Source organism: Abrus precatorius, unplaced genomic scaffold, assembly GCF_003935025.1.
Source record: "Abrus precatorius isolate BTA unplaced genomic scaffold, Abrus_2018 Scaffold11, whole genome shotgun sequence".
NCBI lineage: Eukaryota > Viridiplantae > Streptophyta > Magnoliopsida > Fabales > Fabaceae > Abrus > Abrus precatorius.
In genome coordinates this window covers 8,035,733-8,048,189 of record NW_020874303.1, presented here as the reverse complement: position 1 = coordinate 8,048,189, position 12,457 = coordinate 8,035,733, and the positions used below count along the sequence as shown (strand labels likewise).

General features: G+C 26.9%; 1 protein-coding gene across 2 annotated transcripts; it reads right to left on the bottom strand.

The window, feature by feature from the left end:
• Nucleotides 1–5,446: 5,446 nt before the first annotated feature.
• LOC113853779 (metal tolerance protein 10-like) lies at nucleotides 5,447–9,162 on the bottom strand. Of its 2 annotated transcripts, none has more exons than XM_027484383.1 (6): nucleotides 8,875–9,162; nucleotides 7,470–7,582; nucleotides 6,939–7,184; nucleotides 6,682–6,762; nucleotides 6,291–6,521; nucleotides 5,447–6,012 (listed from the first exon to the last, which is right to left on the bottom strand). In XM_027484383.1, exons 1-6 carry the CDS (start codon nucleotides 9,047–9,049, stop codon nucleotides 5,668–5,670), a joined length of 1,191 nt encoding a protein of 396 aa, XP_027340184.1. In that variant the 5' UTR covers nucleotides 9,050–9,162; the 3' UTR covers nucleotides 5,447–5,667. The 2 variants fall into 2 exon arrangements, with proteins under 2 accessions (XP_027340184.1, XP_027340185.1); XM_027484384.1 differs by having other exon boundaries at nucleotides 5,522–6,012; nucleotides 6,939–7,181; nucleotides 8,875–9,091.
• Nucleotides 9,163–12,457: the final 3,295 nt, after the last annotated feature.

Here is a 12,457-nt window from a genome sequence, read left to right as displayed (position 1 = left end):
AAAACCCTAATTTCTCTGTTGTAAGAGAAATTACGGTTGTGCCCTTACTTGTTTTGGGCCTTTTAGCCCACTTAACATGAACAATGCTGGGTCTTCTTCCTTTTGATCTTATCCCAGTAAAATCTCTATTTGTTCAAAACAAATAAAATAAAACTAAAATATTTAATATAGTAATTAGAAATTTTATAATATTTTTAATTTATTTTACTATTTTTATTATAATTTATAAGAATTTTTAAAATTTATAAATTTTATAATATTAAATAAACACTTAATAAAATTATATTTTAAACATACTTGTAATTGCATACAGTAGTTGACAAAAAATAAAACGCTGGAGACAATATAATTTTCTTTTTCTTCCATTCAGGTTCTGGTAGAATTATTATAAACGATAAAGCACTTTCTGTTAAGTTTTAATATAATTATATTTTATTAAAGAAAGATAGTTATATTTTCAAATTTAAAATAACTTATTAAGTTGGAATATTTTTTATTATTTAATTTATGTGCTCGTTAAATATGGAATTTATTTTTTAATCTATTTATTCTTAATATTTATTGAAAAAAAAAAGATAAATCCAATCTTTATGTATAAGTGTCATTTAAGGATTTAATTATGTGCTAGTATGTTAGTAAACTTTATTGTTAAAAATATTTGAAAATAAGGATTCTACACTTCTAAAATACAGTTTATATTATGAAAGATGTAACGTTTAAAATTTTAAATGTCTGTTTTATGTTATTAATTAATTTTCTCAATTAATTTACATGAATAAAGTTAATAAGAGATTAATTAAATATTTATTAGAATTCAAATCTATATTAATTAGATAGACTAGAATTAAAAATTTATAGTAGAATTTCTTCTTAATAGAAAGACCGGTATAGTTTCAGTAATTTAAATTATTAAAATAAAATAATATTATTTGTCCTAGATCTAACGGTAGAAAAATCATCTATTACACCTTGATCCAATGGTTCATAATCCACCTTATAGCTCATGTGAAACCACAAAATTTATGAACCAATCAAAATTTATCAAGTAACTTCATTCATCATGACTACTTAGATATTTTACTTTCCCTTATCTCTTTATAAATTCATCACTTCTCTCCCTTGTTCTCTTCTCCATCTTTCTCCTTTTCTTACCTCCATAAGCTTTTCTATCAAGCTCACCTACACTTGCAACTTAGAAATATCTTTGGAATCAAATTGGTGCTCAAAGGAGGTATGGTTCTATCTATATTGATATGTTTATATGGATGTGTGTGCCCATCTATTTTATGTTTTAAATCTTTTAATACATGATATATGTGGTATTTTTTTTATGATGTATAGTTGGATTTATGGTGGTTTGGATTAGTTTGAAGGTAGATCAAGTAAAAAAACAAAGAAGAGAAAGAAAACAGCAAGTCTGAAAATAGAATTTTCTAGGGTTCCCGTACAAATACACTATGTTAACCAATTATTTACAGTTTAAATATTATTAAAATATTTTTAACTTAAACTAGACATTCAGAGCTTTCTATACATATAAATTATTAAGCAATTGGATTAGTATAGAATTAGTTATGAATTTTTGAAGTTTGGGTTAAGTTTCAGATTTTGATTTTGGGCAGTTAAGCTTGCGTAAGACATAACTCGTTCCACATAACTTGGATTAAAGTGAAACAAAATTTTTTAAAAAGCTAAGATATATTAGTTTATACCATAAAAATTTCACGGTCCAATTCATTTTGACAAGTTCCCAGAATTTTTCTGAAGTTACCCCTAGTGCTATTGAGTAAAAAACAGAGCAACCTATAATAACCAACTTTAGAACCTTATAACTTGAATTCTATTTGACCAAATGAAATAAAACTTTCTGGATATTAAATTTTGATTTCTTAACTTTAAAATTACATGAATTTCACAGTCATACACTTAGAATTCGAATTTTGGTAGATTTTAACATTTTTGAGTGCTATTTTGGCTAATCACAGGACAGGTCATAGTAGAAAGCAAAAATCTTGAGCTGTAGTTGTCAAAACTGAATGGGACCAATTAGGTTAGAAATAGACAAACATGGCTTCAATATATAAAAAATTCAAGTCTATTGAAGTTATATAGCAATTAACGTAGTAAAAATAAAATAATGAAAAATTTATCCTTTTAAGGAAAGGATCATGAATTTTAAGGTTTCATTTAATTATTTACTTATTTATTTATTTATTTGCTATGATATTTGTGAATGTCAAATTGTGAGTTGGCACTATTTATGGAAAAGCAAATATGATCTGTTATGCTACACATATTTTGTAAGAATTATGGATAAATTGTATAATTTTAAAGAGATATGTGAGATACATTATGAAAGTTATGAAAGTTTAAGATGATTGAAAGTTATAAGAAAGTCTTATATCACTTGGGACAGCTCTGGATAAAAAGTTAAGGGGAATAAGTCTGTGAGAGTGTTGGGGAAAGTAAACCTGACAAATCCTATATAGGAACGAGCTCGATCCTAATAAGCAGACTATTACCTATGAGTTTTATGGCCAAGAACTCTTAGGGGACCAAGGATAGGAACATATATGAGAATTAAGTACCTTATTATGTAATTGAAAGTATTTTAATTAATATTAATATATTTCAATGTTGCTTTCAATTACAACTTTAAGTATTGTTATGTCACATGTATGATTCATGTTGAGTCCTTTAATTATTTATTTAATTTCTTGTATATGTGTATCATAATCATTATGATCTTGTATATTACAACTGTTAGACATAAAATTTACTTTACTTCGGGTCATGTTTTCAATAATCATAATTGAAAAATTTTCTTATTGGTTTAACAACCTTTTATTTAAATAAAAATCGAAGCAACTGAGAATGAAAGCGATGTTACATAGAAATACACAGCCCTATTGAGAATTTTTAAAATTCTCATCCTACTTAGTTTTCGTTTCATTCTCAGATCTGCATGATGAACGCAACAACAATGATCTACATTGAGTTCTCGGATGTGCAGTGGGCCACGATAGTAGTTGTAGGACACTAATCTTGGTTCTAAATTATCCGGTGAGAACTTGTTAGGACTGTACTTTGATGACATTGAGCCACTGAATCTTTTTGTATGTAGTGGTCCTTATATGTATTCTTGATTATATGTAAATAACATAGTGTCCTATATATATAAATATGTATAGTTATCTTTCTGTAAAATGTATGAGTTAAATTAATTATTATGTTTATCTAGGTTATTCCATATTCAATTTTCTTTTATTTTTGTTATTATAACGTCTCGCTTTTTTATACATCTGATAATTATTATTAAATCAATACGAAATGAATGAGCGAAATAAACAAAATTTTTATTACTGTAATGCAACTACTGTATTTAGTAATTATGATTTAATCATAAACTAAATTCAGTAGGGTGTTACAAAAGATGCTTAAATTTTACTTTTTGTACTCTAAATTTAAAAAAGTTTTTATTTCATTCTTTAAATGTGGTTTAATTTTTACTTCATTCTTTTGACATTATTTTAGTTCAATTTAGTTCTCTAAATTATCTTTTTGCGTTTTTCTCCGTCTTTAAATATTTAACGATTTGAAGGATGTTTTGATATTTGATGTAAATATGAGTTTAAAATCTAGATGATTGACAATGAAAATCATAAATGTATGAGATTTGATGAATAATAATGGATTAATGCCGATTGTTAAATATTTCTAATGGAAAAATATGTATATATAAATGGAAAGTTTATTATAACGAAAAAATTAAAGAGATTTGTAATTGCAATTTAATAGTAAAATGCATTAAAATTTTGTAAAATAAGATAAAACTCTTGTCTAAAACATTATTTTAAAACTTTGGTTAAGTTAAAAGAAAGAACAAAGTTAAAGGATTACTCTACGATAAAAAAAATATTAGAAGATCAAATTAAATAAATAACAAATAAAGAGTTGAAATAAAACTTAAAGTACTAAATTTAATAATAAAAAAAAAACTAAAACATCAAATCGAAACTTCACTTTAACTTTATAATTTTTTACTAAATTTTTATACTTTTATTAAACAATATTTCAATCACACTTCCTTATGCTATTATTTTAAAATATACAATTTTTTTCTCCAAAAATCTTAATATGACTTTCTCTTGCATTTGAGTTCATTTTAAAACAAACATTTATTTTAATTTTTTTCATGCAATAATTTTCAATATATGATTAATGTCTGGTTTTTAAACTTTTTTATTAATTTTATGATCATAAAAATAAAATTAAAATTTTAGATAAATTTTTTAAGCTGATAATAAAGGTATTTAAATTTTTATTTCACCTTCTAAAATACAAAAGACCAATAATAAGGCATTCAAAATTGATTTATTGTGACACTAAAAATTGAGAAAACATGATTCACAACTATTGAAAAATTGTTTACACTGGAAAATTCAAAATAAACTATATTCATCTTTTAAGAAAAATATATGTTATACACCTTTCACGTAATTTATTCAAATTTCAACATCTTTCTCAAAACATAATTCCTTACCCTACTCCTGCTATTACCAATAAAATACTCATAACTAAACTATTATAGATTTAGATAATTAAAAAATAAATAAACTAATCAAATATTCCACATAAATAAATTTTAATCATAAAAAACAAATATTCTTAAATTTAGATAAAATTAAAGAGTGAATGAGACTCAAACCGAAAGAACAAAAAGTTTGATTCGGGTGACACGATCATCATCTAAGCTGTAGTAGTCATGATACATATTCTCTCTTTGCATTTGTCGTGTGTCTTTTATGAAGGTCATTGACTTATATATATACATATAGTCATCATACCTCATATTCCACGCGGATTACCTACACATTTTTATTATTTTAATCATTTTAATAAATGATATTATATATCATTGCTTTATTTTTTATTTTGTTTTAAATGTTTTATATAAGTAATCCAAATTACATCACTCTTATAAAAAAAAAGATTTCATCTCATTGTAATAGTTAAAAGTTATTATTATTATTATTATTATTATATATGAGTATATAATATATGATTTTTTATTAAAATTTATAATATTTAATATTATCATTATATTAAATTTATAATATTTTATATCTTTTAACAAAATTATTATATAGAAAATTTTATTATATGTTATTAAATACCGGTAAAAAATTCAAATAGCCTAAAAGAATATTTTTCCCTTACCTAAAGCTATTGGTATCAATCGATGAAACCTTGATACGGTATACGAAACATCCAATATGCCCCTGATTGCATAGAAGTTGACGTGATCCTCACCCAGAAAAAAAAGTGTTGACGTGACTAAAGGGTACACTTCCATGAAATTTGGTTTTGAATGAAATCTTCAACCATTTTTATGCGCCAACCAAAAGCTTTTATATATATAACTTTTAAAATTAAGATTTAGAAGCACATTAATTCAAATTAATATTAACCATAAAAGTAGGAGCAAGGGATAGGCCATAAAAAATGTAAAGTTAAAAATAACATTTTAAAATTATTTCAAATCCACTAAGATAGAAAGTATGACGAGGTATTAGCAACTATTTAACATAAGAAAGCAAAATTGTGTTATTTGGCTCAAATAAAATAACCAAAGAGAATTAGCAAAGCTAGGCCACGCCACCAATTTCATACCATGGTCTTGTGCTCTGGCCTGTGAGTGAACTCAAAATCTATGTGAACAAAAGCCCTCTCAACTTCTGGAAGTTGCTCCAGCTTCTCTTGGAGAGTCTCTCCAATATTATGAGCTTGGTGAAGAAGCATGTCTTCTGGCAACACAATGTCAACTTCCACAAAGTAATGTGCACCAAATGTGTATGCTCTAACCGTATCTATGTGCTTAATCTGCTCATGGTGATTCCATATAAGGTAAGTTAACTTAGCCAGAAAATCAGGTGGTGCTGTCCTTCCAATGAGTGACCAAACATTCTCAATCACTGTCTTAGCCCATGTGTTGATTGTGTACAATGCTATCTGCATTACACATTCAGGATATATCATCATTAACACTTTCGTATACCAATCAAGGAGTGAACAAGCAAACAATCATGCAACAAATAAACACCCTTCTAGATTTTGAAGTGGCATACAGGTGAGGTTTTTATAAAACCAGGAATTAAAGTGATGACGCTCACAATTTGAAGAACTAAAATGAGTATTTAATCCTTGCTTAATATATTAAACTAACAAGAAAATTATAGAGGAAGCACAATGAGAAATGAGAAGAAAATAAATGGTGGATATGAACTCACAACAATAGCTCCTACTGGATCAATCCACCAGTAGAACTTGACAGCTAGCACAGCAGCAGCTAATCCAACTGAATTAGTAATGACATCAAAAAAGTGATCTTGTGCATATGCTCCGACGATTTCATTTTTAAATCGTCGACAGTAGACCATCAGAATGAACTTCACTACAGTCACAAATACCATAATCGCAATCATCCAATGCAGTTTTGTTGAATCCACTTCAGGCTTAGTCTGTAAGATAAAGAATCATATGAGAAATTAAACAAATGTGTCATTGTAACAGTTAAAGGAAAATCTGAAAGTGTTAACACTGATCCACCTCAAACAAATGACTAAATCCAAATTCAAGGATTTAGTGAACAAACAAAAACAGAAGTTGATCTCAATTTACCTTGGAAATTAGTTCCCTGGCAGACTCAATCAAAATCTGCAACCCCAAGGTTGCCATCACAGATGCAAAAACAATGATACCCTGCATAGGAATTATGATCGGTATTTAAATACTAAAAAATGGTTATTTTGAAAGTTTATTAAATAACTAATTTTGTCAGTTTCATTCTTAGGACATTATGAAACTATATTGATATAATGCATTTACTAAAACTTTATAGGACTCAATCCCCTTGCACGGTTTAAATTAAGTCTTACCAATGGTTGCATGCGTTTCTTTCCAATTGGATAGTGATATTGATTTGGGTTTTTCATTGCATGAGCAGTAAACCACAATATGAACCCTGACAAGAGATCCAAGAGAGAATCCATAGTTGAGGCAATAACTGCTAACGATCTGCTTGCAACTGAGGCGTAAACCTTTGCTACAAACAGCACCAAGTTACATATATTTGACACACGAACTGCCATCCTCTCACTCTTAGCTAGTTGCTTCATTTCCTCCTGAGAAACATTGAGCACATTTATTTAGTAGAACTGTCTTTTAAACAACAACAGCAAAATTCTATCCTACTAATTGAAATTGACTATATGAATCACACAACGTTGTATCTCACTAGTAGAATTCTCTTAACAAATTTAAACAAATCATTCATCTGCATGTGTTCAAGATTGAGATGATCAATTTTAAAGGGAAATCATAAATTTTCACTGAGATTGTGGTCAAAACTTGTTAGTGCTACTCCATTTATGACAAAATAAGTAAACCATGGTAAAAGAACAATAAACCTCAGTGAGACTTCCAGGGAAACCACCCGTTTCAGTCACAGTCTCCATCTCACTAAATCCTTCCAGCAGCCTCTCCTGTTTCTTGTAATATTCCGCCACCTTGCGTTGCTTCCCTAAAACACAAGTTAACAATGGGATTATAGTGTAAGCAGGCAAAGCCACATTTCAGAAACATACAAAAAATTTCCTAACAAAACCAAACCCCTTCAGAAACTAGTATAATGAAGCCACGCATGATGGATGTAAGTGATAAACATGTTGAAGTTGAATGGCAGTCTTACATAGCATACAATGGAAATGGCAACTAGTTCATAAGCTAGACTCGAGCACTATCCCATGTGTGCAATCAATCTGATAAATGTTGAAGACGAGTTTTAATCCTGAATGCTTAAATTATGTTTTTCTTTATGAATTCCTCAAGTTTATGAATAAACACCAATGACAAAATTTTCAAATCACCAACTTTTAAAAATTAAAAATTTTAAAATTTAAACGTTATCAGAACATGTACAAGAGATTCTAACAAGAAAGGAATTATTCATGAAATGAGAAATGGAGTATCTTCAGAAACAGTAGAAAAAGGCCACAACCTTTATAATCAATATCGGTTCTCATTCACTTTTCATCAAACAAATCGAATTATACCAAATTTAACTAACATACTAGCACCGAACACCAAAGTGATGCGAATAATGCATTCTCTTCTGAAACGTTTTTCAATACATTTATTATTTAAAAACTCAAAATAATTTTTAAAAAGTGATTAATTTTTTTGGTGAAGTAAAAAGTGATTAAATTACCTGATAAGAAGTGATTTAACTTTTTTCTAAAATTAATCAATAATAAAAAGTACATTAAAAAAATATCTTTAAAAGAAGATAATATTAGCAATATTTTTTAAGGATAATAATAACACCACTGCTCTGACTACTGCGGCTTACACAAACCATCACCACAAAAGAACAAAATAGGCCCATCGCAGAAAACAGAGACATTAAATTAAAGTTTCAACAATCAAGGAAAGATTAAATCAGGAGAAGTCAATCAATACATGCATGACCAAAAAGAACAACACAAACCTACAACACAAAATAGAGGCTTAAGACATCAACAGAATAAAAAGTGGCAAAAAGTGAACAAAAGCACACAAACCAACGCAACTTCGTTAAACAGACCCATCAAAAGCATAAAAAACAATGGCTTATCAATGGTTCTACTTCTACACCATTCAACACATCACCGCCAAAAACAAACCATATCCGTTACACAAAACAGAAATTTTAAACGTTCAAAAGTCCAGAAAAAACGAAAAAGGATGACAAATGGGTTACTGGGTCTGCAAAATTCAACACATCACCCAATAAAAAAAAATTATAGAGAGAGAGAGAGAGAGAGAATGTCTCACTGGGCTTGCGAAGAAGGCCACGGAAAGTGAAGGAAGAGTTATGTTGATGATCATTAGTTTGGGTTGGTAAACGAAACTCCTTCACATTGAGTCTCCAAGAAGAGTTTGCAGCCTCCTCCTCCGGCGACGACAGAAGCGGTTCCCTACGGCGGTTTCCGCCGCCACTCTCCGACATATCTGGTTCTCTGAAATAGTAAAAGGTTTTGGTTTGATTTTGGTTTTGGCTTTGGCTTTGTGTTGATTTGATTTGATACAATGCAAGCAAGTGTTAACGACCTTCCGAGTTATAGGGACACACGGAAGGGGAAACTTCACTATGTACACAACCTTAGGATGGTGAAATTGAGGTTCACACGTGGCAACGTGTAGACCCTGTTTTCGTTTTATTATTATTCTTGATTGAATCTATGTGACCAGAAATCACTATGTGAAACAGAATTGTGAATTGTGGATTGTGCCAAAACCCGAGAATTTTGGATTTTACGATGCTAACCTTGCTATGCTTGATACTTGTTTGGCCATATCACGAGAATTGTAATTTAGCAAAAAAAAAAAAAAAGGGTTAATTTTAATTTGGGATTAATTTTACTTTAATTGAATTTTGGTGAGTTTTAATATCACACTATTTAATGGACTTAATAGTTTGTATAATTATTATGCGTCAATTAAATAACATGTAGACATGTCATTGAATGCCACTAATGAAATTCATACTTTTAATTTCATTTTTTAAAATAATATAATTTTTTATGATAAAAAATAACAATTTATAATTATAAATATTTTAAAAATTTGTTACACTGCCAATACATTTTAATTAAATTAATAAAAATATAAAATGTGTGTATTATTAGCAGCATTATTATTGATTACTTATACAGTTATGCTTGCTTATGTTTGTGTGCGCATCAAATTAATCTCTTTGGAAGTGTAGAGATTATTAAAATATATTTATTTCTTTTATTAAAGTATATTTTATACTCACAATTTATAAATAGAACGTCATTCACGTGTTTAAGGAAGTTAACTATTCATTAATTATGCTAAATTTTGTGAGTAAAATGCATCTTAATTAATGTTTAATCCATGCTCTCTTATGATTATCACTAGATGTATTTAAGTTTAGGATTTTGTTAACATCCATCTTAAAATCTACTCTAGTCCTGCACAATTCAAGTTTGTAACTCTGTAGAGTGAACTCTTTTTTATTTAAGCAATTTTGCTTATACATAAATTCATAATAGTCATTTTCAGTAGTGTAATCAATTTTAATACATATGTATAAGGTTTATTTTAACTAATAAAAATAAAATATTTTTATCAAACATATGAAAAAAAATATTATTTATCATTTCAAACTTAATAAACATAAGAAAATTTGAGTTTTTGTAACAAAAATTATCTTTAAAAATGATGTTAACAAAACTATCTTTTCAAAGCTATTGAGATCTTTAATTTTAGATTTTAAAAAATTATTGGTGATTGGATAAAGTTAAAATGAAACCTAATCGATTACTTTGTTGCGATAAACAATTAAATCTTAAACTTTGAGTAAGATTTTGAAAACTGGATATGCAGTTTGCCGAAAGAAAAATCGAAAGGATATGATGGTTTCCATGCCCATTTGCGTGTCGTATTTCTTAAGAATTCGTTGCGAATGGAAAGTGCAAATCTTTCCCATCTTTTTAATGTTGGATGTCACTGTCTCAAATCTTTGTTCTTTTATCATTATCGACATTTATTTTTTTATAATACGTAAATATCAATTTTTTATATTTAACCCCACTACAGGAATGAAGGGGATAATGTAAAATAAGAAAGTAAATAAAAGTTGAATTACTAGTGATTTAAATTAGTTATATTTATAAAATATTTAACTTTAAATTAATAATAAATAATTTCTCACTTTATATGCTAACTCAAGGGAATTTATATTTGATATTTGAATTGAAGAAAATAATTAAACAAACATATTTTTATAAATTATTTTCTGTTTCAACGTATCAAGTAGTTTTCTCTAAATTCACTTTTTAATTTAATATTAATTTTATATTTTTATTTTATTTATTTTATATAATAGAATATTTAATAAATTTCATATATAATTTATGAATATAAATTTTTAAAATAGAGGATTATTAGAGTTTTTTTAAATGAAAATATTTTAAAGAGTTAGTTATATTAAAGAAATTTGTTTATATTAAGCATTTATTGTTAAGTTAATATGAATTTAAATTTCTTATAATATATATTTTAAAGAAAAAATTATCTTTTTATTTAATTTTTAGTATAATCAAATATTTATAAACATAATATTATTTTAAAATTTGTTATATAATAAAATATACTTTTAATAAAAGCAAAAAAAATATTTTCTCAATTATTTTATTCAGAAAACTTTTTTATTTAATAGTAATTAAAAATCTTTAATATTTATTCAAGTGCCAATTGTGTGTGTGTGTGTGTGTGTTTTTTTTTTTTTTCTGGACCACATGTATATTTTTTTTAATAAAGATAATCATATTCAAATCAAATAGGATCACTAATGGGTGATAAAATTCTCCTTTTCAGCATTTAATCTATTTGCATTGTTAGAACTCTAATTCGAGACTGGAAATTAAACTTGATAACTCTTATCAGTTTATCTGCGTATTCAAAAAGCCTTAAATATTAATATTCATTAAAATTTTAATTTTTAAAAATATTAGTACTAAAATTTAATTTAAATATAGTAATCATGTAAAAAATCTATTGTCATCCAATTAAGGATTGTAATATATATAAGAATTATTAATTTGTATAATAATTAATATAAAAATATATCTATAGATATTAAAGCAATTAACACTTATAATTTTAAAAACTAAAATAAAAATTTATTCTATAAATATGATTTATTTTTCTCTTTACGAAAGATTCTATAAATATAATTTTTCGTTGTTATTATCAACGGTAAAAGAAAACACAACCAACAACTAATCAATGATACTCAATCAAAATCATTATATCATATACTTGATGGGCTCTAGTTATTTTACTGATGATAGACCCGTTACTCTCGGAATATCCTTTTCAAAAGGAATAAAATTAATGTCTATGACTAAATTAAGTATAAGATATGTTGAAATTTAAACAAATGAAATATTCAAAGAAGGTTTTCTACGTTGAATTTAATAAATTTATGGATATTATGTTTGGTAGTGGTTCAATTTTATAAATAGCTATATAAATCTGAGAAAAACTATAATCTACGCGTTGATCTATCGCCACTCATCATCATATATTTTATATATGGGGGAGCATAATAGTCCAAGTGTATCATTGCAAGTAAATTGGCTAGTCTTTATTTTTTATTAATTCAATTTATGGTTGAGGTAGCATTCACAACTTTGTTCTTCATTTTCATATTTTAAAACTATTTTTACTTTAGCAAAATCAAACTTTGCCAATCACACAGAGCCATTGTGGTTCCCGCATTCAAGAGAAAAATAAACATCTCGCTATCTAGAGTCCACTGGTCTAAACCCACAACAGCAGATTAATTAATCCAAAAATACCTTATAAAAAGGTAGCACAATTTACA